Genomic DNA, 27,343 nt, shown 5'->3' with positions numbered 1-27,343 from the left:
TAGTAACACGGTTGAGGGAATCTGGTTTCCCCATTGAGTTTGCCAGTCAGAAATTCACAAAAGGGGATCGCACAACCCTGGAAGTAAATGTGCGTTCAGTTGTCAAGCATCCAAATGCAAATCACGTGTCCATGGGGATGCTGCAATGATTGGAAGAGTGAAAAAATGGTCCTTTTTTTCAGCCCCCATTAACTTTGACGGGTAATACTGTAAATCAGAGGTCTTGAAACATGGCAACTTTTAAGACTGGTGGACTTCAACTCCCAGAATTCTCCAGCCAGCATAGCTGGAGAACTCTGGGAGTTGAAGTCCACCAGTCTTAAAAGTTGCCAAGTTTGGGGACCCCTGCTGTAAATCGAGAACTAACTGTAGTTCCCTTTGTCTTCCGAAAAGACCTCTGCCGAATTAGGCGGGACAATGCCTGATCACGCCCGTCTGGGGAAAGCCCTGATTACAGGTTCACACAAACCACCCCAGGGAGAAATTGACGCCCCCCCCCTCCTCGGCCGCCTCCAATCACGTCACAACCTCTTTCCAGTGACGCGCGAAAACGCTCCCGAAAGGCGGGGCTAATCCCCGCGTAGGCGCCGTCTCTTAGCTCCGCCCTGGAGGAGGCGGGGCAAGCGGGTGCCAGTCGAAGGGGGCGGCGGCGGAGGCGCGTCGCTGTCACTTCCTGCTCCCGCCTCTTCGTGTCAGGGCGGCGCAACGCGCTCGCGACTCCTCTGCGCCTTGCCGGCTTTTTCCCCGCCGCCGCCGCTGCTTTCTACCTCCGTGCCGAACGGTCCGTGTGACACCCCATCCCGCGCTCGCCCTGGCGGCACCCCGGCGGTAGCAGCATCAGCCGAGCCGAGGGAAAAGGCAAGGGGCCGGAGAACTGAAGCGCTGCGCGGCGGCAGCAACAGCCGAGGACGGAAGAGGCGGCGGCGGTCGCTCTCATCACCCGGGAAGTGGAGGGGGGGGCACGCTGGAGGGCCTGGCTCCCCTCGTCTCCCGCTCGCTGCGCTCTACGGTGAACAGAGGAGATGCCCGTGAAAAAAAAACGCAAATCTTCGGGGCAGGCGGGCGACGAGTCTGGCCTCAAGAAATGTAAAATCACCAGGTACCGGATCTGCCGGCGGGACAGGCCCTTCTGTGGCTCTGGGGCCGCCCAAGCGGGTCAAGGGAGGGTTGGGGGGGGGATTCTCCTTTACGGGGGAGGCGGATTCAGAGACCCTCCTAAGGGGGGAGGAGGAGGCGACCAGAGCCTTTCTTCTTTTTTTGATCCCCTCTGATTTGAGGAGGGGGGGTTCCTCCCGTCCCCACACCCCCACAATGGCTTGTCCTCTTTTTTCTGAGACAGGTAAGAGAGGATGGAGATGTCAGTTGCAGCCATCAACCCCCCACCACACACACACACACACACACACACACACACACACCATTGAATCTGCCTTTCAGCTAATTGCTTCCTCTCATCCATCCATGGTCTTTTTCTCTCTCCTACTCTCTTAGGAAGTGTGTTTTTCCATACTTTCTTGGCCAAAATTGCATGTTTCTTAGGGTCGTGATGGCGAACCTATGGCATGTGTGCCAGAGATGGCATGCAGAGTCCTCTCTGTGGGCACGCGTGGTTTCCGGCATGCCTGAAAAATGGCCTGAAAACAGCCCAGAAAATGGCCAAAAAACAAGCATGTGCATGCAGGGCAACTGGTCTTCGGGTTTCTGGCGCTCCAGCATGCACGTTCCAGTTTGGGCACTCAGTGCCGAAAAGGTTCGCCATTACTGTCTTAGGGTGACTTTTTTTTTCTCCCCTTCTTACTGCTCTTGCCTGAAGGGGTTGGTAGGTTCACTGGTGATCTTGTAGCAACTTTCTCCCTTAGTGCTGTCTCCCAGTTTACCCCATTAGCAAGAATTCAATGCCTTGCTTGGCTGGGTTGTATGGGAGCTGAAATTGTGAACATCCTGGGGAGCATCCAGGTAGGGGAGAGCTGCTCTGCACAATGACTAATGTTTCAAGAGGCCTTCCTCAGCTCCTAGTCTGCTTGGTCTGCACTAGTGATTTTAAAATCCTTGAGTGATTTGTAATGAAGAGTAGTAAAGTCATCTCCCTCAACCAAGAGCCTACCATGGCATCTACAACAAAGCACATGGTGTTAAAATAACAGCATCTGTTATTATTATATGAAGGATGAAATTGCATCCAGTCAAGTATATAAATTATGTAATTTGCTTGCTGACATCACGTTGCATGTGTTATTTGCTCTTCCCCTGCTTATCCTTCTCCAGGTGCCTATGGACAGGATAAAATAGAACATGTTGCCTTATGATGATGGGAGTTGCAGCCCAACACGTTTGTAAGGAGGCTGGTTAGGAAATAGTGTAATTTCAGCTTCAGCTGATTTCATTTATACATAAACATATCTGTATGTGTGTATGTGTACATGTATACACACAGACACAAACTTATACATACATAGATATGTATGTACTCTCTCTCTCTCTCTCTCTCTCTATATATATATATATATATATATATATATGTATGTATGTGTGTGTGTGTGTGTGTGTGTGTGTTGTATTTGTGCTAATAAATAAATAAAGGGAGACTAGTATAGATCTATTTCAAGCTATTTAGCTCTCATCAGCTAGCCATACCCTTACTGGGATTTGAATATGCTAATTAATTATATTAAATTTATTATATTATGTATGTGTGTAATATTTTAGATATATATAAAACACCATACACATACACAATACAATAAATTTATATGCCATCCACTCTGAAAAGTGTATGTGTGCATATTTTGATTTTTGCTAGATGGTTGGAGAAGCAAGTTGTCATATAAACTGAATGAAGGCCAGACAGATTTCACTATATCTTAACTTTAAATTTTCTGTCTTGATAAGTACAGACCTTTCAGGATTTAATATTGGGCACTGTGATGTGCCTCCCAGCACTTTGGAATTCTTTGCCCAGTCCCCAGGTTCATGAAGTACCATCCCTTACATAAAATTGTTAAAGCAATGATATTCTACTAGGGTTTTTAAAAAATCTTAGTCAGTTGCTTAGGGACATCCATCTTGGGGTGGGTTGATTAATCTTATGTGCTTTTTTATGTTTTTACTCTGTTGCAGAGAGGCAGCTTGGTATAGTGGCTAAGGCATCAGAATAGAAACTGGGAGATTTCTAGTTCTGCCTTGGGCACAAATCCAGCTGGGTGATCTTGGGTTGGTCACATTTTTTTAGCTCTAGGAAGAAGGCAAACCACTTTTGGAAAAAAAACCTTGCCAAGAATTGTCCAGCCAGTTTCTGAAAATCTGACATAATTGAACAGAAAAAGTTAAGATGTTCATTTACCTCGATTATTCTGTACCCATTATTTTTCAAGTACAAGTCAAGATATAATGAAAGTGCCTAAAGAATTACACTCCATCAAATGTATAAATTTTTGTACAGACTTCATCTTTTTAACACTATTAGAGACAAATTATATGAAAATGATAGCTAAAGCGTGGATTTTGTCATAACATCTTAAAAGTTTACGCTAGAAAGGAATACATTGATACATCTCTTTCGTAGTTTCTCTGCTTATATATTGTGTGGTAATGAATCAGTGTTTTATTTAAAAAATATAATTTATTGGATATATTTGCAGAAATGTTTGCAAATTGATTGATAATTAATGTAAAAGTTGAATTCTGTTCAGAACTATAAACATTGGCCCCCAAGTCTAACCACAGCTTTTTCAGTCTACTATAAAAAGGCAAGGTAACTATACTGTTCTCTTCCTTTGCTCTCCTGAAGCTGCTACTTATTTAGAAGTGCAAATACTGTTAAATTCAGCGTGACAGACTTCTAAATATACATGGATAGAATTGTGTTGTTAGAATCTCAAACATATTCTACCTGTTCCTTGAATACCAACTAAACTGTTATGTGGACCATAGCTCTAGAATTGCAGACTTTAAACTTGCTGCAATCAATAGTGAAAGTGTATATATTGGACTAAAGATAGTATTATCTATTGAACAAACATCCTATTTAATAGTCTGACAGATGCTTCAGATCTAGTTCTAATGGAAAAGGATGCCTTGAAATAGTAACACCTGAGATTGCAGATGGAGCCATGACATTCTCCATATGAAATTGCACTTCATTTTAGTCTATTGCTACTTAGATTTCTTGAAAAAGAGATGAAATGAAATCAGTTAGTGTAGTGGTTTAAAGTAGAAGAAAATAGCTTTCTGCAACTTGCTAAAAATCATTATAGAAAGAAAAATAGCACATGTTATTTCAGGTAGTTAGATGTTCTTTAAGAAATGAAAGATGTTTGTGCTCTTTTTTTGGGAAATGTTCATCAAAAGATTAGAGAATAAAGAATAGGTAGAAAGAAGAGAAAAAGAAGCAACCTTTCCCAGGTTTATGTATAATAAACAATGTGTTTTATCATTTATTATAGCAGCCATTTTGTAAGTAGCTTAACATACTGTGAAGACTACAATATAAATGAATATATATGAGCTACAATTGCCAGAGTTTTAAATGGTAGCAGCACTTGCCCTCAGTTTTGTATTACAAGCATAGTAAATACTGAATCACTCAAGGGCAGGTAAAATGAATTAAATGCATTCAATTATCTTTCTAATTGCTTGCCTTTACAGCTGCTAAGTGTCATGTATAAGATTACATCCAGTCTCTACTTTGTGTAGGAATACAAATTAAAGAGTCCTGACAGAATTCTCCAGTCCACCCTTAGGTTGAACACATCTAATGCAATTTCACTACTCAATTCATTCTACTTCTTTTACTGCAGGATGGTTTCCTTAATTGGAATCTGCTTCCTATTACTTAAGATCCTTATTGTGGTATTGCATTCTGCCACAGTAAACAACAAATTGCATCACCCCATTATTTTTCTGAGAGGTGGATGTGCCCATTTTTCTCAGTTTTTCATAGGATTTAGCACATAGTTTCTTAGCAATTGTCTTTTAGCCTTTCCTTGAATCAATTCCAATTTGTCTGAGAGCTTCTGAGGCTCGAAACATAATAGATCAAATGTTTAGATGTTTCCCAACTGTGACAGTTCAGTACAGTACAATTTTGGCTTATATTTTTAGTTCTGGGTATGAATGTTGAATGTCATCTAGAATAGGCTTTCAGTTATAGTAAACATTACTTTCTGTAGACGGGCACATATTATTACATGGCCTTTAAAATATGACTCATCTATCACAATAAGGAAAACGTCGTCAAGTTGAAATGTTAAGACCTCTTGAATTTGATAGAATTTACTTTTATACTAATGTATTTAAAAATGGAATAATTATCAAAACATCTTGCCATGGGCATGATCTCATGAGATGTCAGGCCTAACATCTTGCAAGGTCATCTGGGATTCCTTCAAGCCTCTACCTCATGAGGAAGCATACGGGTTCCTCTGTGGGATGAGCTCAGGTGCCTGCAAATTAGATCAGTGCTCTTCCTGCCTGATATATGTGGCCAGAAAAGGAATTAAGATATTGATACAGAGGATAAATGTCTTCTTGAGGAAGGAGATCACACCAGCCTTGAAAAAGATGGTAGTGTAACTTCTTCTCAAGCCATCATTCACTAGGTTGCCCTAAATAATTTCTGGCAGATACCCTTTTTAATAAGGTGGATGAGTTGGTTGGAGTTAAGTATGCAAGTTCCTAGATGAAATGGTCTGGATTTGTTCCCTTTGGGTTTATACCTGGGGATGGGAGGGAAACTGCATCAGCTACTCTTAGCATTCAGTATCATCATCTTTGGTATAATTTTGAACCATCAGTATGGCTTGGGTATCAAACCTTAGTCCTATAGCGGTTTTGCTCATTTCTTAATGTGTTTCTAATCAGTTTTGATAGAGAGTTTCACCTTGAGCTTCCAGTGGAAGCTGCTCAAAAGATTTAGCTCCATTGCCCATTTTATTTAATATCTAAACCAACCCAGTGGAGAGATTATTCATTATGTTGCAGTTACGTCTCATAACATGCTGGCTATGTCTAGTTTTAGGTCTTTATCCTGGAGGCTATAAGAGAATGAATGAGGCAGTAGATTTGGAGTTAACTGCAGCAAGACAGAGCTTTGATTGGTACAGAATCCATGAACCCTTCCATGTATTCTAATACAATTGATTTTTGCCGAAGTAGATATGTAATATGAGGTTTTCTTGGACGCATGGTTCCTTGTGGAGCAGGAGATAGCAGCTGTGACCTAAAATCCTTTCAGAATCTTTGTTTGGTATTCCAGTTGCATCCTTGCATGGTCCAGAGGCTTATTTATTTCTTTGTCATTTCTCAGTTAAACTACTGCAATTTACACAGGAATCACTGAGTTGCAGCTGTGTCATAGAATGCAGCCATTTACCTACAGATTAGCAGAATAATGATTGTATTGCAGGAGTTGCATTGCTGGTAGGTTTCTTGGCCCAGTTCACATTGATGATAGATATATCTGGAAAAGCCTATGTGGCTTGCTTTGGGCCACTGTTACCTTTAGGATCATCTACTATAAGTGGAGTCCATTTGTTCCATGCAAGAGGTATTGAAACTGATGTCAAAGAGTTTTGTGAGGAGCCTTTATTTCTGAAGTATAAATGTATATTATAATGGCAAGATGTTTTGCAAATTAGTGATTGAAAAAAATTGACAGAATAAAACAACTAAATCTTGGTCTGTTGCGTAGCTGGTTAATTCTTTAAACTTTAGAATGGGTTGTGAGAATATCCAGAAAAGGGAAAAAAGACATCACTTTTGTACTTCGAAAGAAAGTATAGTTTGCTCCCTAGAAAATATGTAAAAGTAATAAATTAAAGCTGCAAATTTAAGTATTTTCTAGATGTTATCTATTAATAAGCCATAATTGGGGATTTTTTGAAGTAACAGCAAGTTTACCAACATCTTTTTAAATATGTATTTAAGTTATTGCAGGTCAGCAGCTTCCAATAAAGTGATAAGTGGTGAGGAGCATTTTTCAAGCAAGAAGTGCCTGGCTTGGTTTTATGAATATACAGGTATGTAATTAATACATGATTAATGCAATTACTGGTGCTTAGTAATACTAAGACTGCGCTCTGCTTAAATCCTCTTTAAGGTGAAACTAACCATTTGTTTAAAAATATTCCAATATAACATGACTGGTGTCGTCACCACACTAGAGGTAGCCCTTGACTTACGATCACAATTGAGCCCAAAATTTTTGTCGCTAAGTGAAACATTTGTTAAGTGGATTTTGCCTCATTTTACGATCTTTCGTTCCTCGGTTGTTAAGTGAATCACTGCAGTTGTCAAGTTAGTAACACCGTTGTTAAGTGAATCTGGCTTTCCCATTGACTCTGCTTCTAAGAAGGTCACAAAAAGTGATCCCATGACCCCAGGAAACTGCAACCATCATAAATGTGAACCAGTTGCCAAGCATCTGAATTTGGATCACGTGACTATGGGGATATTGCAACAGTTGTAAGTGTTGAACACAGTCATAAGTCACTTTTTTTCAGTGCTCTTGTAACTGAACGGGTCACTAAATGAACTGTTGTAAGTCGAGGAGTACTTGCATTGTAAAAGAAAGAGTGTTCTCTGGTTAGAGAAATGAACATGCACAGGAATTTCTCAGGTGTGAAATTCTGTTCACGTATTGAGCTATATGATAATTTTTAAGCTGAATATTCTGATTTGTTTGGTTCTGGGTAGGTGAATGGTATAAATCTATCCATGGAAGCTTGAAAACTAATATTTATGGCTTAACGAAATATATGATCCACACTAAGGGTTGCTTATTCAACAAATCTCATTTGAGCAAACTGTAGTTTAGTACATAGAGCAGTGTTTCTCAAACTTGGTGACTTTAAGTCCTGTGGACTTCAACTCCCAGAATCCCCCAGCCAGCTATGCTGGCTGGGGAATTCTGGGAGTTGAAGTCCACAGGACTTAAAGTCGCCAAGTTTGAGAAACACTGACATAGAGCATCCTCATCAGCCTAGGTATGCCTACCAGCTAAAACAGAGGAATAATTTATTTTTATGAAGCCAAATAAACATGGATACAAAGCATTTCATCCTCTCAGAAAAGCGAGTTGGGTTGAGAAACAGTGACTGGTCAAAATTAAACCCATTAAGATCCAGTGGTATGAGATTATTTATTATTTATTTACCCAGGACAGCAGGAATACCAAGTCACACCAGAAAACCATTCGTTATGTCAGAAAAATGTAATGCTGCAGAAACCTGGATTTGTAAAGAGAAAGAGAAAGATATATTCAGTTGCACTATGAACTGCAATTTTTTTAAAAAATATTTTGTTTGCCAAATGAATGAGTACTTGTTACATAAACAGATGCACTGCAAAAACCCTTTAGATTTTTTCCATCTTTCTATATTCATAGAAAAAATGCTAATCTGATGCTGAAATCCTTAAATGATTATCAGTCCTTCTTTATAATTGTATGAACATCATACGTCTCCTGTTATATAGAGATGGGCAAATCTAGAGTCTGCTTCAAATGCACACATATATGTATGAGCATACCTTATGTATTCTTTTGTAATGCAAATTAATCATTCAAAACTGGAACTGAACATTGGACGGCAGAAACTGATCTCAGTAAAACTTCTGGAATATGGTGTAATTAGGAAACTGTATGCAACTCTGAAATGACTCATGAGTACAGTCTGCTGCTTCTCTCTGTTTTTTCCCATCTTACTCCAGCTTTGGCTATGATAGGCCATTGAGTGAGGCAAGTATAAATTCATATAGTGTATGCCTTTTTTTTTCCTTCGAAGGTGATGATGAAGTTGTAGGACCTGAAGGAATGGAAAAATTCTGTGAAGATATTGGTGTTGAACCTGAAAACGTAAGCCACAAAATAGCTAATATATTTTTTTAAGTATTGTCCATTCTTTGGTTACATTGTGTTTTCTGCTCTTTCTTAATTTTACTGTCACAAATTAGCAAATTACAAACTTTAAAAAGTTGTGGTTTTTTTTTTAACTATTTCAGTTTTACAACTGGAATCAATTTCTTAATACATTTGGGCATGGGCAGATCTGAAAGTGCTGAAACTACTTCCTATATAATACCCCTATGTTTTTATATTTTTTCCAAAGTCAAAAGTATGCGAAGGTATACCTTTCCTTGGGATTCTGGTCTAGTGAGCAGCTAGCTGCATGACCCTAAAAAAAAGACGCAGGTATTTTAAAGAGTTGCAGCTACTGCAGCTGCCTAGTCGAGGGCACATTTTTTATCATTTTAATATTGCATGGTTCAGTGGAGCCTTTCTTACGATTATAGGAAAAGATCTTTGATAGCTCTCCAAGCACCAGATAAAAATCAAAAGTAGCACACCATCGAGGAACAAAAAAAAAAATGTTGGCCACCTAAAACCTACTATCGATTGGTATCAATCAGTAGTATTGTTTTGTTGGCACCAAAAGTATTTGTAGTATTTTATTTGCTTTGATGAATTGTTTTGATAACTCCAAAAGGACGGTGCCTGATGCATCTCTGGTGCATTTCTGGGGGTATGACATTCTAAAACAATGGAGATGTTCTGGAAAGGTTTTTCAAAAGGTAGGATCAGGCACTTCCTGCAGTGGTGGCTTTCCTGCAACAAGCAATTAGGGAGAACATTTTAATGCTATGGAGGGCAGAGCAAGAAAGGTTTTGGTACAATTTCTTATAAAGGCTTCAGATGAGGCTATCCTCTTCTTGCGTTTGGGAAGCCTTGAAGACCTGTCTCTTTTGCTTAAGGTGGGTGTAGTTCCCGTCAAGAAGTGGGTGGGTGTTTGCGGCTGCCTGGTTTTGCCAACTTCTACTTTTGTTATGTTTTTACCGTTTTATTCTTTTACCTATTTTTGGTGAACCATCCACAGTCATTGGGAGCCAAGCGATGTGCAAACTGGATTAAGTAGATAAACTAATAAAGTAAATAGAAATGGAAATTTAGTCGTCAGCAAGGTCCTGAGAGTTGTAGCCCCGACACATTTGAAAAAAAGTAGCAATTTGGACTGATGAACAACTTTTGCGGCCAACCACTGTTTAAAAAAAATGTTTCTTGTAAATTTTGATTTTTTTTTTCGTCTCTGAGCCCACTTTTATTCCTTTACAGATTATTATGCTAGTTTTAGCCTGGAAACTAGAGGCTGAAAGCATGGGTTTTTTTACAAAAGAAGAGTGGCTAAAAGGAATGACCTCATTACAGTAAGAACTTCTATTTTAAGTTCTCTTTGATATGTCAAAATATTTTGATACATACGCACATTTTCATTTAACAAAGTACTGCAAATATGATTTAACTTTGCGTGTACGTTACATCTTTCAATTTAATCTGAAGATACTAGCTTGTGACGGCTCATGTTCTTGAGCTGTGCAGTGCTTCAGATTTGAGCACACAAAGATGCTTCAGAGCATCCGTCGAGGTGTATATACAGTACCTTTGTGCAACTCCTTTGAGCAGGTAATTATGCTATCCCCAGAGAACACCGTTTATTTAAAGACATATAGGCAGAGACTATGTGAGCCTCTTTGTGTACTGCAAAGAACATTTTATGCTCGAATCTGCATAGCCCAATCAGGTGTTTCCCTGTGGTCAAAATCAATTTACTTCTGCTGAATTCTCAGAATGGTTCAGATGTGTTTCTGCGCATGATTAGCCTTTCTGCCGCTGTATACTACTAAAATTCTCCCGTCTGTAGCCTGAGTAAAAAAGTACATCATAGGGCAATAATATTTGAAGCAAGATACTTCAAACAGGTTAATTTAGAGAAGGCATCCCAAAATCCTGGATCTATGACTCCTGTGGGATTGAAATTTGGCAAATTTGTGGTCACTATAGTGCTGCCATGCTGCTACCCAGAAATTCAGTAGACCATTCCCAGTCCAGAACTCTAGAAGCCACGGAGTCAGGTAAGCCCTCTTGCACCATTCTCTGTGAGGGGGCCATGAACCCACCGTAAGCTGGCAAGCAGTCAGACGTTGCTCACGCTTCCACTGCTTTTTTGTCCTTGATCATTGTGTTTCCCCGTCTAGGTAAGGAAGTAGCTCTGAAGGGATGACCCAATGGGTCATGTTGCTGTCAGCTTTAGGATGGGGTAATGCATCAATTGTAGCCTGCCTTGATCTTGACCTGTCACGCAGTGACAACGATAACCACCTGCACCAGTGTAGTGGGAGGGACAGACACTCTTTTATGGTGATTCTCCTTCATTTGAATCCAGTTTTAGTTAGTATTATAGTGGGAGAGTATTCTGGTTCTGAGACCCTATTTTGTGACATAGCTCTCCCCTTTCCTTTTGAACATCTATATGGAGCTGCGGGGGGAGTTCATCCATCAGCATGGAGTGCAGTATCATCGGTACAACTCAGTTATATATCTTGGCCCCTGGTTGTCCAAGTGACACTGTCTCTGGTTTTGTCCCAGTGTCTGAAGGTTCTGGGGATCTGGATCGGGTTCAATCTGAAGCCAAATTTGTTCTTGATCTCCCCCTCCTCCCCTGATTGGCTGGGTGTTTTCCAACCAAAAAGGAAAGAAGAGACAGAAATAGAACCAAATTAGCTTCAAAATTCTAAAACAAAGTGGTGAGCTGTGAATAGTCACATCATATTCATATCTATAAAGGCGAATGTTTGTAGCAGGGTTGAAATGAGGGGTCCTTGGTGCTCTCTGAGCTCATTTGTTTTCTTGCAGACGTTTCATTATCCTAACTAGGTAACCTCATCAGTTGGAGCAAGAGTATCTTTTATTGTTGGTGTTATAGTTAATCTAGGGTACTGAAGGCTGCAGGGTAGAATCCATTAGCCATTTCTGGCTAGATACTGGGATCATGAAGCTCTTGTACTTGTTATGGTGTTCTGAATAGAGCAGTTTCCCAAGTTTATTCTCAAGCTATCCATTGATACAATGAAAGCATTTGAATTTTTGAAACAACTTTATTTTTTATTTTTTTTAAATTATGTCTTTTACATTTTTAATCGTGTTACCCCCTCCCCCCGTGTCTTGGATGTAACCTTCAGATCTCCTCTAAAAGCTACCATTAAATTGCCAATTTTAATAAACAGAAAGGGAGAATGATTACATACATGGGGAAATGCTCCCATTTTCTGTATTTGATTAATTATTATTTCCTTGAATCTGAAAAAAGACAGAAAGCAGGGCCTGAATGCTGAAGTCTTCTCATACACTAAAGCAAAAGGGTCTGTTGAGACAAAAATTTAAAAAACGAGGAGTATCACAGACTGCCATTAAACATAAATTTGTTAAATTTTAAAAAAAAACCTTAGCCCTATCCCTGGTTAGCCACACATCTAATACAGTACATAAAATCCAGATCATAATTAGAGAATTCATTCCTTTCATTTTCATTTTGTCTTTTGAGAAGTGCTCAAAATTCAGAAATAATATGTTGAAATGTACTAAACAATAGAGAATTTCTGATTTAATGTACAAGCAGATAAGATAAGATTAGAGACATTGTAGACTGTAGAAAATGACTTGGGGAGTCAAGGGCTTGAGACCCCTGGAGTCTAATAGCCAGTATATTCAATCATACCTACACGCATTTCCTCTCCCCAAATATTTGACATATAACTATTTTACTTTTTAATTTAAGATGTGACGGTACAGAAAAGCTTCAAAGTAAATTTGATTTTTTGCGATCCCAACTGAATGACATTTCAACATTTAAGAATATCTACAGATATGCATTTGACTTTGCAAGGGTAAGTGAATCATCTAAGAAAATAATGATTTAATTGTGCATTTATACATTTTCTAAATTGCACTTTTTTTGAACCCATATAGGATAAAGATCAGCGAAGTCTTGATATTGACACAGCGAAATCTATGTTAGCACTTCTTCTTGGAAGGACATGGCCACTGTTTTCAGTGTTTTACCAATACTTGGAGGTAGGAATGCATTAGGGGGAAAAAATCAAACTATGTTAATGTTTTAATCCACCTTCACACATTATATGCTAACTGTCCTCTGCAAATTTTTATGTTTTTTTTAATTTTTATGATTTTAGATTTTCAACACACATTTTGTATTTCAGAGCAAATCTATGCATTTTTAGTACATTCTCTGCCAAATATCTCTTTCAAAATAAAGGCAATGATAGTTGGCAGTTTAAAATGGAAATTTATTTTAAATAGATTTAGATTAAATTCACATGGAAACTTGCTTTTTCTTCAAGCATTTCTTGATACACTGTAGACTGTTACCTTTTAAAAGTATATAATACTTGTAATGTATGGCCCGGTATATCAAATGATAACATTTCTTATTTTTCTGCAGCAGTCAAAATACAAAGTAATTAACAAAGATCAGTGGTACAATGTGTTAGAATTCAGTAGAACTGTCCATGCGGATCTTAGCAATTACGATGAAGATGGGGCATGTGAGTATTTTATGCTCATTATTTGTTTAGGGTTCCAGTTGCAAGTTTCAGTTTCCATTAGAGTTTTAAAGAGATTGAAAGAGTAACATTCATATGAAAACAAAAAAAAAAACCATGAATAGGAGGTTTGGGTAGAGGTTTGTTTGACGTATGTTTAATTTCAAGCTTGGAACGAAACACCCCTGCTTGTAATGTTACACCAAAAGACTTTGCTATAGCATGTTAGTGGGAACAAAAATTGCCGCAGCTTAACTGTTTTCAGTGTACCTTTCGAAAAACAACTCTGAAATTTTAGAGGTTTTCCCATGAGACAGAATGATAACTCAGGACCAATTGTTGCTCTTCTATTTTTACCCAGGGCCACACAAACAGTGATATTCCATGCGGAATGTTGCTTACTGCTGAATAAGTTCTGTAAATTTAAAAATGAGCTATGAAAATATAACTTTTTTCCCCACTGAAAAATCTAAATTAGATGCTTATTATAACCAGTAGCACCCAATAGAAAAAAAGAAGATTATTGTCCTTAAATGAACCCAACAGATTACAGACTAAGAAAACCAGATAAATATTTTAATGATTTTTTTTTCAGTTAGTACATCTTACCTACAAGTTTTTTTCTTAATGTTTTGATTTTTTCTTTTCTTCAAAGAAGCCATTGTCTTGGTTGATGTTGTAAGCACTACTGGGTTTGTTTGCGTCCTCATTTTTTAAATTTACCATTCTTGCCAAATTCAACTCTACAGAGCCACTGAATTTTATTTTCCTACTATTTTTGCTGGCACTAGGAATGGTTGCAGGCTGCATAAAATAAGATAACTACTGATGCTTAAATGAGTCACATTTGATTAATAACTTTATGACAATGTGAAAACATGCAGACACAAAGTATAACTTGCACATATATTTAAGAAGTCAACCAGTTCCAATATTTTACTAAAAAACATAACTATCTCGGCAACATTAGTGACAGTTGTGTTTCACTGAAACTAGTATTTGACACATACAGCATTGTATTGTATGTCTACAAAGTGAAATACAATACAACACAGAAGGAGGCCACCAGCCATAGCAAACTTAAAAAGGTAAGGGTGGTAAGGCAGGTGTAAGAGGTGAAAGATGCAGCTATAATCAACCTTCTTTTGTTTGGCTTTGTGACGTACTGCTTCTGTCTTCTCACCGCCCCGAGTCCCTTTTTGGGAGAGGGGGCGGTCTAAAAATCTAAGAAATAAAATAAATAAAAATAAATAATATTTAAAACTTCTTTCCCTCATCAATAGGTGCAGTATAAGCCAATAAATTGTACTGCTTAGCCTGGGTAAAATATGATACATAGCAGCCCTGTCACAAACCTCCAAATAACAACTAAATTGCAATACTCAAAACAGTGAGAACACAAAGTGATGCTTCCCCAGAGATCCAAGTTTTATTTCATTCTTGGAATACTCCTAATTATTGTTTGAGCTTGGAACACAACATTTCTTTCAGATTAATACAATATTGTACTTGATATTATTTAGATCCTCTAGAGCAGGGGTGGGGAACTGTGGCTCTTTTGCGACTTGTGGACTTCAACTCCCAGAATTCCAGAACCAACATAGCTGCCTCAGGAATTCTGGGAGTTGAAGTCCACAAGTCGCAAAAGAGCCACAGTTCCCCACCCCTGCTCTAGAGGGATACAGTGTTGGAATCAGATATAAAAATAATAGCATCCGACCCAGTTAACATTGTTATTAGACAAAAATGTTTCATATGTGCTGGTCAGCATGTTTTGATATATATAGGTATATATTTATAACAGTGGTGAAATTCAAATTTTTTTTACTACCGGTCCTGTGGGCGTGGCTGGGTAGGCATGGTAGGGGAAGGATACTGCAAAATCCCCATTCCCTCCCCACTCCTGGGGGAAGGATGTTGCAAAATCTCCATTCCCTCCCCACTCCTGGGGGAAGGATGTTGCAAAATCTCCATTCCCTCCCCACTCCTGGGGGAAGGATGTTGCAAAATCTCCATTCCCTCCCCACTCCTGGGGGAAGGATGTTGCAAAATCTCCATTCCCTCCCCTCTCCCGGGGGAAGGATACTGCAAAATCTCCATTCCCTCCCCACTCCTGGGGGAAGGATGTTGCAAAATCTCCATTCCCTCCCCACTCCTGGGGGAAGGATGTTGCAAAATCTCCATTCCCTCCCCACTCCTGGGGGAAGGATACTGCAAAATCTCCATTCCCTCCCCACTCCTGGGGGAAGGATACTGCAAAATCTCCATTCCCTCCCCACTCCTGGGGGAAGGATGTTGCAAAATCTCCATTCCCTCCCCACTCCTGGGGGAAGGATACTGCAAAATCTCCATTCCCTCCCCACTCCTGGGGGAAGGATACTGCAAAATCTCCATTCCCTCCCCACTCCTGGGGGAAGGATGTTGCAAAATCTCCATTCCCACCCCACTCCTGGGGGAAGGATGTTGCAAAATCTCCATTCCCTCCCCTCTCCCGGGGGAAGGATACTGCAAAATCTCCATTCCCTCCCCACTCCTGGGGGAAGGATGTTGCAAAATCTCCATTCCCTCGCCACTCCCGGGGGAAGGATACTGCAAAATCTCCATTCCCTCCCCACTCCTGGGGGAAGGATACTGCAAAATCTCCATCCCCTCCCCACTCCTGGGGGAAGGATGTTGCAAAATCTCCATTCCCTCCCCACTCCTGGGGGAAGGATACTGCAAAATCTCCATTCCCTCCCCACTCCTGGGGGAAGGATGTTGCAAAATCTCCATTCCCTCCCCACTCCTGGGGGAAGGATGTTGCAAAATCTCCATTCCCTCCCCACTCCTGGGGGAAGGATACTGCAAAATCTCCATTCCCTCCCCACTCCTGGGGGAAGGATGTTGCAAAATCTCCATTCCCTCCCCACTCCTGGAGGAAGGATGTTGCAAAATCTCCATTCCCTCCCCACTCCTGGGGGAAGGATACTGCAAAATCTCCATTCCCTCCCCACTCCTGGGGGAAGGATGTTGCAAAATCTCCATTCCCTCCCCACTCCTGGGGGAAGGATGTTGCAAAATCCCCATTCCCTCCCCACTCCTGGGGGAAGGATGTTGCAAAATCTCCATTCCCTCCCCACTCTGGGGCCAGCCAGAGGTGGTATTTGCCGATTCTCCGAACTACTCAAAATTTCCACTTCTGGTTCTCCAGAACCTGCTGAATTTCACCCCTGATTTATACCTACATAAGAGCCCCGGTGGCACAGTGGTTAGAATGCAGTACTGCAGGCTACTGTTGCTGCCTGACAGCTGCAAGCAGTTCAGCAGCTCGATTCTGACTGGCTCAAGGTGGACTCAGCCTTCCATCCTTCCAAGGTCAGTAAAATGAGGACCCAGATTGTTGGGGGCAATAGGCTGACTCTGTAAACCTCTTAGAAAGGCCTGTGAAGCCCCGTGAAGCAGTATAGAAATCTAAATGCTATTGCTATTTATAATTAAAGATACTCTTAAACTTCTTCAGTTTTCTACAATAGGGAGAATATAATTATGCAGGTTGCCTTAAGAATAAATTTAATCTGATATAACATGTCGCTGCAAGGGTCGCGACACACTCGAGTCCGGATTCGCCTGTCTGGGCCTTCAGGGTTCTCCCTTGGGTGGGAGAACGAGCCCCGGTCCTCACCGGGAATTTGGAGGGTCCACACGTGGACGAAGGCCGCAAATTAAGACACCACACAAAGAGTTAGCTCGAGGTAGGCAAGCACAGAGTGCTTGGAGGATGTATGGCTACATTCCTCCTGACATGTTCTGCACAGACCCTTTTATTAAGCAGTTTCTTTAAGGCGGGGGAGTGGACACATACAAAGAAGTACATTCAGCAATTTTCCACAAGAAAACAATTAATAGGTATGTAGCAGTTAAGGGGTTTTCAAAAACATCGCCTAATAGTGCATCGTATACACAGTTAGATATTTGCAGTTAACCAACAACCTATACAAACGCTATGCTAAGCTAGATAAACGGTTAGTTAAATATTGTGGTCAGCAAACATCCTATGTAAGTTAAAGGTCACATTCTTATGCAGGCACTATGTTAAAGGTCACATTCTTATGGCCTACTTGCGTTTCAGCTTCAGCAAGGCCTGAACCAAACTACTGTCATGCATTCACAATAACATCTCATTTTAATCTCCTTTTGGAGCTTTCTACTTATTGAACACATTCATTTCTATGGTGCTTCAGGGTATATAAAATTGCAAAAGTCTAGTTTAATTGATTTTTTGTATCTGTATGAATCAGTCAAAAACAATGGCATTCCCAACACAATATTGAGTAACTACTAGGATAGTATATGAATTGAATGTTCCTGAATTATGGGACTTTGCCTGCTTGTGTTTCATGACTAGATAATATTGTGGATTGATATGTGGGACTGTTATTTGTTTTGCTACATCACCTCTACCATTTCCTTTTCAAAGATGTTTCTATGATATTTAACAAGTCCTTGTTGCCTTCCTTCAGATGATAAAAACTTTAAATGTATACATATGCATTACTCTGCACATGTCTTGGTTTTTAATAGCTGCATGTGTGTGTATGTATTATTTATTATATTTCTATACTGCTGATTTGAATCAACTGGTAGTTTACAGTATAAATAAATCAAAATCATAATACAATCCAGTCAATAAAACCAGAAGAAATCATATTAATAGGATTTTAAAAAAATAGGGATAACCATGACAAGCAATCTATGCTATATAGCAATAAATTACAATTAAAAGGTCCTGATTTAGTAACTTTCTGGAAAGTTCTCAAAGTAGATGCCACCTAGACTTTAGATGTCGCCTAGAGCAACAGGCCTTCTGTCCTTTTAACTGATATGCATCAGGAACAGCACACTAAGTAGAGTAAATTGTTTCATATTTGCTGGTTGAGAATGTACTGTGATATGCTTTTTAACATTTTTGTCACGTGCTAAATGAAGAAATAAGCAAGAAAGCATGCTGATTAGATTACTTCCACCTAGAAGAGGTGGTCCTGAAGATACCTGGAAGATAAACTAGATATGACTTTTGTAGATTAAAGCAGCATTTCTAATTATACCCCAAACCTATTGAAATCCCGTCCTAATCCTGGCCACCCATCCGTCCTCACACGCCTGCAATCACATGATTGCATTTTGGCACTCAGCAACCAACTATGTCTGTTTGCAGAATCCCGAGACCATGATTTGTGTGTCAATTTCCAGCATTTACTTCCAGGAAAAAAAATGGCTATTGGTAAAAATGGGTTCAGCCAACATCCTTAATGACTGTCGTGTTTGCTTCACAACCACACCATTCACTGAACAACTGCCACAAAACTAATAAAATTTGGATGTGGTCTCATTGTGGACTGCTTAACAACCCCCACAACTTAGTCATAATGCTCAGCCCAGGTATAGTTGTAAATCAAGAACTACCTGTATTCCATTTCATTTAAGATATTTAATTAAAAACACACCACCTTCTTAATAATCTACATTTTTGTAGGTTTTGGTTGGAGCAGGTGGATAGAGATAGACAAATAATTATATATATTTTTTCCTAAGGAAAAGCATGAAGAGAGAATGAATTTCTTCTCAAATTTCAAGTGAAATAAATCTTTAACTGAAGAGTATAGTATCAAAGTGCTTGCTGTTTTCTATCTTACCTTGGGTTTGTTGGAGGAATAAGTGGCTCAAGAGTCTTCCTGCAAAGAGAACATTCATTTTATAAATTTTATTATAGAGCGTTCCTCTCTGTAGCTCTTATTCTGCAAGCTGACTTGCTGCAGTTTTAGCATATACCTTGTCTTCAGCCTTTTTGTTTTCCTGATAAATCTTGTTGCAAGGCTGTTCTCCTGTGCGCTGCTTGGAGAGACCAAGCATGGGTTAAATACAATCTATCTGCCCTAGGACTGAGTAGATTTTTCTTTAACCACACCTCCTTTGTCTCATTGAGGCCAGTTTAAAAACTCAGTCCGCCTGTTAAGACTAAATTTAGGGAGCTCCTCAGTTCTAGACCAGATAGACTGGACTCTCCAAATAGAACACAGTGAATTTAGATTTTGTTATTTTTGTATAGATTCGTTGCACAGCATAGATTAGGTTGTATAAGAAGATTCCATTGATTCCGAACTTGCTGATGTGGCTGTCAGGGCTCTGTGGAGCTGCCGGTCGCACACAGCATGTGGAATAGTGGAGGTGCCTGTCCGGCGGCTGCCGGCAAGCACGGAGGCGGCAGGAGGCTTCCTGTCTGTTTCCCAGCTGCTTTTTTCCTTCTATAACCTCCAGATGCTCATTTAGAGCACCGGCGGTTTTGGCAGTTTCTCCTCAGCCCGACAAGCATGGTGACCATTTTGAAAGCATTTTGCACGCTTTCTGAAGCTGCAAAGTGAGGCGTTCGGCTCAGTGGCGGCGCGCGGAGGTGGCCATTTTAAGTGTCTTTTCCTACCGGATCGTCATTGGAAGGCTCAAAAAACCACCGAGTCTTCGTGCTAAAGCCCCTCAGCCGCAGATCGCCGCCAGGGAGCCTTTGACCTTGTCCGGGGTGCCGGCAAGGTCTTCTTCCCTGCAGCACAGTCAGGGACCACTGAGTGCAGCCTTCGGAGTTTTGGCTACTTAGTCACACCCCTATCATTGTTGATATGCAGGCGCAGCGGAGCCGGTCGGCCCGCGCCTAGTGCCACACTACTGCTACAGCCTCTTCTCTCCATCATGAGGACTCCATATTGATCTGCAAGTCACCATGGCTGACGGAGGTTTGGCGGCACAGGAGGAGATGGCAGAGCCCTCTTCGAAACGCAGTAGGCCAGATCCTCCATCACAAGGGGGGAAGGGACGGATAGGCACCACAGGGAAGGAATCCCAGGGACCTTTGGGAAGTAAAATCACCTCCAGGGAGGATTCCCTGAGGCACAAGCCCATTGAAAAACTTGCGGGGAAAGCAGGAGGGCAGTCCAGATCACCCGAGCAGAGGGCCCCCCTTGCCTGACCTATCTATTGATCAGATAGGGGAAGCAGAGCCCAGATCTCCTCAGGGTGATAGCTCCCCATCAGTGGTTGAGGAGGTGTCATGGGATCCTTCACCCACGGCCTCCTGGGGATACCCTGACTCCCCTGGTTCTTCCATTAGGGAGGGACCAGAGCCCTTTCAATATTTCCTCACTCAGGAGGAGGACACACATTCGAGCAGGGCTAAAAGCAGGTCTGCATCTTCTAGGGCCCGGCCTAAAGAAGACAAGGGGCCTGCCTTGTCTGCAGAGATGAGGGAAGTTATTGCCATAGCCATCTCACAGGATATAGCCAAGGAGATCTGCCAGAAGGGTGCTCGAGCCTCTGGTTCTTCCAAGTCACGACCACATCCAGTTCAGGACAGGGACTGCCCCGGCTTCTCCTAGCACCTAGGTTGCCACAGAGGAGTCTGTCTCTGATGGAGGAGGAGGGGGCGGAGGAATTTGAGTTATCGGAGGATGAAGATCTTCCTCCCGATAAACCCACCTTCACCGACCTATTTAAACCGTTCTTATTCAAGGCTATCTTACACAAGGCTAAGGCCTCCACCAAGTTAGGGACCAAGCCCAAGGATAAGACCTTTCCCACTACCTCTCAGGACCCCAAGGAAGGTCTATTTAAGGAGAATGCCCCAACTCAGGAATTGATTCCAGTTCCTGATCTTTTTATGGATGTTGTCCAATGCCAGTGGGCACAGCCTGGTACTCTGGCCAACCCGAGTGAGGGAGACAAAAACTTAGATTCAGTAGAGGCCAGAATGGACGACATCATGAAATTGCCGGAGGTAGATGCTCCGGTAGTCTCATTAACTTTTAATTCAGCGCTGCTGGCGGACCTTATACAATAATACAATAGCAGAGTTGGAAGGGACCTTGGAGGTCTTCTAGTCCAACCCCCTGCCTTGGCAGGAAATATTATACCATTTCAGACAAATGGCTTCTAGAAGGTCTTAAGGCGGAGGAAAAGAGGTCGAAGAAAGCCTGTCATAAAACGCATCAGGTGGCCGCCTGGGCAATCAGGGCATCCACCTGGCATCCTTCTTTACCAGGGCCTCTCTCCTCTGGCTGCACCAGCTTAGATCTAAACCTGTGGAAGGGTCTCGATGGCGCCATGACATCAGCAAAATTATCACCACTGTAGAATATGTGGCCGATGCTTCGCTGAACGCGGCAAAATTTACTTCTCAAGCGTTGGCGTCCAATGTGACCTTGTGCCGTCTGCTATGGCTTCGCCACTGACAGGCGGATATGAAGGCCAAGTGGAAGTTGGCTTCCGCCCCCTTCAAGGGTGGTCAACTTTTTGGGGAGGCCTTAGATAAGTTGGTGATAGAGACGAAGGACAAACGCAAGATCCTTCCGTCTACCCAGAAGAAGAATGAGCGGAAGGGCTCGAGCTCATTCAGGAAATAGAGCTTTCAAGCACAAGAGCCCACACAGGCCTCTTCTTCTTCTTCCTTCTCCTACCAGAGGTCCTATTCCCAGGCAGGGGACAGGAACCAGGATGGAAACTCATTTGGGTCCCATGGTAGGCAATGGCAGACTTCCTTTCGGAAGCCCTTCCGTGGCAGTTCCAACTCCCACCAATTCCGACATAACAAGTGACCACCAACAGGTTCCTCCATTAGGCGGCCGACTGCAACTGTATGCCCATAAATGGGAGGAGATCACCTCGAACTCTTGGGCCCTCAACATGATCAGAAGGGGCCTAGTCCTAGAGTTTCTATCCTTTCCCCAGCGGAAGTTCATCTGCTGCCCAACCCCCCAAAATCCCATGAAGAGATCTCTCATGCAGGCGGAGATTCGTCACCTTCTGCAAATAAGGGCCATAGAACCCGTATCGAGGGATCAGGAAAAGCAGGGATTCTATTCCATTCTTTTCCTGGTCCCGAAAAGCTCAGGGGGTGGAGGGCCATCTTGGACTTGAGGCGCCTGAATCACATCTGGCCAACAAGCACTTCAAGATGCAGTCCCTCCCCTGAGTCAACACCCTCAGGTCAAGAGTTTCATGAAGGGCGTGGCCAATATCCGTCCTCAGACTATACACCGATATCCTTCCTGGAATTTGCCGTTTGTTCTGCGGGCCCTGACGAGCGCGCCTTTCGAGCCGATTCGGACTGCGAGTCTTCGCCATTTGACTTTTAAGACTGCCTTTCTAGTGGCAATTACGGCTGCTAGGAGGGTCTCAGAGCTTGTGGCTCTCTCAATCAGAGAGGAACTGTGTATAATCCATACTAATCTTGAGACTCGACCCCACCTTTATTCCCAAAGTGAACACTCACTTCCACATAGCCCGGGAAGTGGTTCTCCCCAACATTTGCCCTAGACCTACGCATCCCAGGGAGCGTACTTGGCATAAGTTAGACGTTAGGTGAGCTGTTTGCATTTATGTTAGGAGGACTACGGAATTTAGACACTCTGAGTCCTTTTTTGTGTCATTTGAGCCTGGGTCGCTGGGCTGCAAGATCGCATCTTTAACCATTGGACGTTGGCTACGGGCCTGCATCAAGATGGCCTATGAACATCAGGGCAGGGCCGTGCCAGGTCGGGTGACGGCACACTCCACAAGGAGTGCCGCCACTACAGCAGCATGGGCGACCCAAGCGTCCATCATTGACATTTGCAGAGCAGCTACGTGGGCGTCCCCCACTGCGTTCATTACAAATTACAGAATTGACACCTTTACCTCAGCCGAAGCCTTCTTTGGAAGACGTGCTTTGCAGAAAGTTGCCTCGGCTCCGGATAATTTGGACACTAACTCTTCCCTCCCTGGGACACAATAGCTTGGGTACGTCCCATGCTTGGACTCTCCAAGCAGCGCACAGGAGAATGAACATTGGTTTAACTGAACGGTCATTTTCTGGGCACTGCGGGAGAGTCCAAACCCGCCCAGGGTTTAACTAGGTGTCCAAGAATCCTTGTCACGGTTAGAATTCCGTAGGGCGTCCTGCAGCGGATAAGACCTTCGTTTTTAAACTGACCTCAATGACGCAAAGGAGGCATGGTTAAAGAAAAATCTACTCAGTCTTAGGGCAGATGGACTGTATTTAACCCATGCTTGGACTCTCCCGTAGCGCCCAGAGAACAACCGTTCAGGTAAGCCAACAGTCATTCTACAAAAAAATATTACTACCTGTCACTATTTGTAGAAGGAGGGAAAAAGTCAGAAAGGTTAGCAGTCTCTGATCACAGGAGGCCATATATGTCAGCTTGTAATCAAAATAAATAGTTGCCATTCTGAACATTTACTAATGGAAGATCCAATACAAATGGGCCTAATTCCGAAGTGGATAAATTGGGCTAGGGTTCATTTTTAGCAGTAAGAATTGGGAAACAGAAGAAGATTCATTGTGTTCCTATTTCTTCCATAAATAGAAGTATTAGCTTTATCTCTGCTTAAAATAAAAAATAAAAAACCAACATTTTTCCAACCCTAGTATTTAAAAAAATATCTCTGCTACCAGTAGCAACAGGCTGGCAATGTAGTTGCAGTGTACTATATATTGGCAAATAACATGAAGTAGAGTCAATTAAGTTTGGTTAGTATTGTCATCAATGTCTATTTTCCATGCTTTCTCTCTGGAGTAGTACAGTGTAGAACATTGTTTCAAGAATTCTTTTCCTGTGTTGCCTTCTGCTTCAGCTGTTTCTTTTTTAAAAATAAAACAGTTATATATCAGCATATTTTCAGCTAACATTGTATGGCTTTGCAAAAATGCAAAGAATATGTCTTAGTCACAAGGGAAGAAAAGTCTAAATTGTATGTTAGGACACGTTTCTTCATTAGGCCTGCCTATAAATCACAAAACTGTGTCAAAAAATTCTTAATTTTCAGCATCAGCTTAAAAAAAAATGTCTTGCCTAAGGTTATAACGATAGTAGATTGCTTTCTTGTTTGTTTACAGAACTCCTAGGTCTTAGAGTCAAAATGAAGTGGCTTAAAAGCACAACAAATTAATTAAAAGAATGATTGATCATCCATTGTGGAATATGTTGTCTTTGCCACTGCCAGAAAATCTGAATTTCCTCTGAAGTACTGCAGTTTGTAATTGCCATTTCTCCCTCCCAGGGCCTGTTCTTCTTGATGAATTTGTGGAATGGCAAAAGGATCGCCAAGCATCATAGCAAGAGCAGCGGTGAAGAGAATGCTGGATCTTGCGATGCCCAAAATCTACAAACATTGATTCAAAACCAAGGATTGCGTTCACATCCTTATGAACTTTAGTCGTTTTTTTTTCCTTTTATTTTTAAAGGAAGCCTTGTTACACATGAAAAGGGCATTGAACCACACACTTCTGAGACTGAAAATTGGAGGTTTTTGTCTTAAGTTTCTATCATTTCAGAACAATAAAGATTCAGATTTGTAACAGTCTTAAAACGTGAAGGATATGACTGTGGGTCCTATACTCCAAACCAAAAAAAAAAAAAACGTTGAATGCATCAGAAATGTCCAATATGAGTGGCTGAATTCCAGATGTAAGTTACAATTGTAATACGGTAGAATAAGAATTTGGTAGGTTGGTTGGTTCTTGTGGAATGAATGCCTTTAGAAAGGGTGATTAACCTTAAGCCTTGGCTGGTGCTTTGCAAACACCTCTATCACTTGTGCCATAACTGAACATCTTCGTGGAGATAAAGCCTTTATTAATTTATCAGCAAATCCTACTACTTTTTAGTTTTGGTTTCTAGCAGAACATTCATGGTGGCCTGTTTTTGTTTTCCTTAGAAGCACTAGGAAGATGCCTTCGACAAAACAATTGTAGAACTTGAAATGTCATTTGTGTTTAATTATTATATATAGGTCTACATCTTAATAGGAAAATTAAGCTAGATCCTCTGATGTGCATTACGCTGAGAATAAACTATTGCGATTCTCCTCCCATGTCCAAATATGGAGAATATGTTTTTATTATCCTATTTTTCAGGTATACACATTCTAAAATTAGGAAGAGTTGCACTACTTTACATGATATATAGCCAGCTATCAAAAACTGATTAACACCCAAGGGCTACTCAGATGACTAAGTTTAAGTAAATATAAATGTTTACAAGACTTTAACTTCGTTTTGTGAAACAAATTATATGTAGGAGAACCGCTAGTAGGCAATTGGATGAATAGTCAGGAAAAATGTAGACCTTCTTCCATAGCAGAATTGTGAGATCCACCTGTGTGATATGATATAGTCCTCCTAGCTTACCATACCAGGTAAAAACATGGTAGTATCTATCTCAGGATAATGAAAATGCATTGTGCACAGTATAATCAGATTCAGGTAGAACAAGATATAATCTCTTGTCTATATGGTGCATTCTAAGTATTTTCATTTTTAAAAAAAAATATTATTGGTCATTAACAGCCCTTAAGAATCTTTCTGATGCTGGGAGATGTTAGACAGCATTTGGAATTGTGTGTTAGCTGCAGATTTCCATGGGATGATATAACATCAATGAGAGTGCTGTTTTTTGGCTGTCTGCAAAAGAAAAAGGCAGTTTGAAGTTGCAGGAGGAAGTACATCAAATACCTCAGACGTGCTGATCTGGCTCAGTTGCTTTTCTTAATAAGTATCCCACGATGCTTCAGAAATGTTTCCCATAGCCCTATATATGAACATATCTGATCTATCCGGGAGCTTTTTGGTGGATGTGCTGAAATCCACTTCTGATTGATGCCAAACCTTTTTTTAGGAAGTCATACTGTAGACTTAGACATAGCTGTTGCGGGAGTCAGATAAATTGAAGTAGATGGTGCTTCCAGCTTCTTTATTTTCCAGGGTGCAGCATTTCTAACCCAAGGACATAACTGGCCAACACAAAGTATTTCATGATTTCTACGGGTTAGACACTAAATACGTTACAGGTGGACAGCAAAAAATAAATTCAATGATTAGATGAGCACAGCAGAGACGAAGATGGTTTTCAAATGCCTTAATAAGGCAGGTGAAGAGATTGATTGCCTGATGTGTTTAATATTCACAACCTGAATACTTGATATAAGCCTTACTGTCGAACAACTAATGGTTAGGATGAGTTATGTTGAACCAATCTTTTCAAAATGGACAAATACCTTGGGTGTGGGTTGCAGCCAGATTTGGCGCTGATATTGTTGTTTCCCCAAGTGAAATAGTGCTTGTTTTCATTCTCTGATGTAGATGGGGAATAAAATTTCAATCTAGAGATGTGCATTTGTGAGTGAATCATGTATTTATTACTACTACTACTACTACCTTTCTGCCATAAAGAGGTATCAGTAGATCCCTACCCTAATGTGGGCATAGCCAGGCGGGTATCTATTGAACTTATGTCAGAAAAATATGCAAAGGAATGAGGATTTGCTCCTGGCATCCAGTTTCCCAAGCTCTGCTTTATAAAATCTTGGGTTTTCAAGTTGAAAAATGCAAATCGGGAAGATACAAATAATATAAAGAGAACATCTTTTGAAAATCCAAATTACAAGGTCTGTAGGAACAAGGTAATCTAATAAAGTTAATCCATTTATATCATCTGTTTCTTACAATGATACCAGATTGCTATGAATTGCTTCTCAGGTTTTATCACTTCTTATAATAAGTTGTGGTGTGCTAATTAAAAATACAATGAATGCTTTTTACTTTATAATTCATTTTTACAAGAGAATGGAAACTGGTAAATGGAAGCCCATTAAGAAAATATATTTCCTTCTCTTTCAAAATCAGCAGATGAAATTGCTTGAAACTCAAGAAATTTCTAACATCTGTTTCTTTGAGAAATACCTGTCTCCTGTTGCAGTCTCATCTCTGAAATATTTTAAGATACTCTGGTCAAATTTTGTATTAAGTTAATAAAACTCAGATTTTGAGTATCTGTTAAAAATAAGCTGCTGGAACAATGTAGCACAGTAATACACAGGGCAAAGTAGAAATAAAATTATGAAAGCAAAGGTTAAAATTTAATGGAAATAAAGGTAT

The 27,343-nt window shown here is 40.9% G+C and overlaps 1 protein-coding gene across 1 annotated transcript; it reads left to right on the top strand.

The window, feature by feature from the left end:
- The first annotated feature begins 657 nt into the window (after positions 1-657).
- Positions 658-26,573, top strand: DCUN1D5 (defective in cullin neddylation 1 domain containing 5). Its single transcript, XM_081952008.1, has 8 exons — positions 658-1,099; positions 6,925-7,016; positions 8,781-8,851; positions 10,106-10,197; positions 12,606-12,714; positions 12,797-12,901; positions 13,290-13,392; positions 24,469-26,573. The coding sequence occupies exons 1-8, from the start codon at positions 1,023-1,025 to the stop codon at positions 24,522-24,524; spliced, it is 705 nt and encodes a 234-aa protein (XP_081808134.1). The 5' UTR covers positions 658-1,022; the 3' UTR covers positions 24,525-26,573.
- The last annotated feature ends 770 nt before the right edge of the window (positions 26,574-27,343 follow it).

This window comes from Natrix helvetica (assembly GCF_964273705.1).
Source record: "Natrix helvetica genome assembly, chromosome: 4".
NCBI lineage: Eukaryota > Metazoa > Chordata > Lepidosauria > Squamata > Natricidae > Natrix > Natrix helvetica.
Note: the sequence above shows the minus strand (reverse complement) of the source record. Positions and strands in the feature narration are given on the sequence as shown.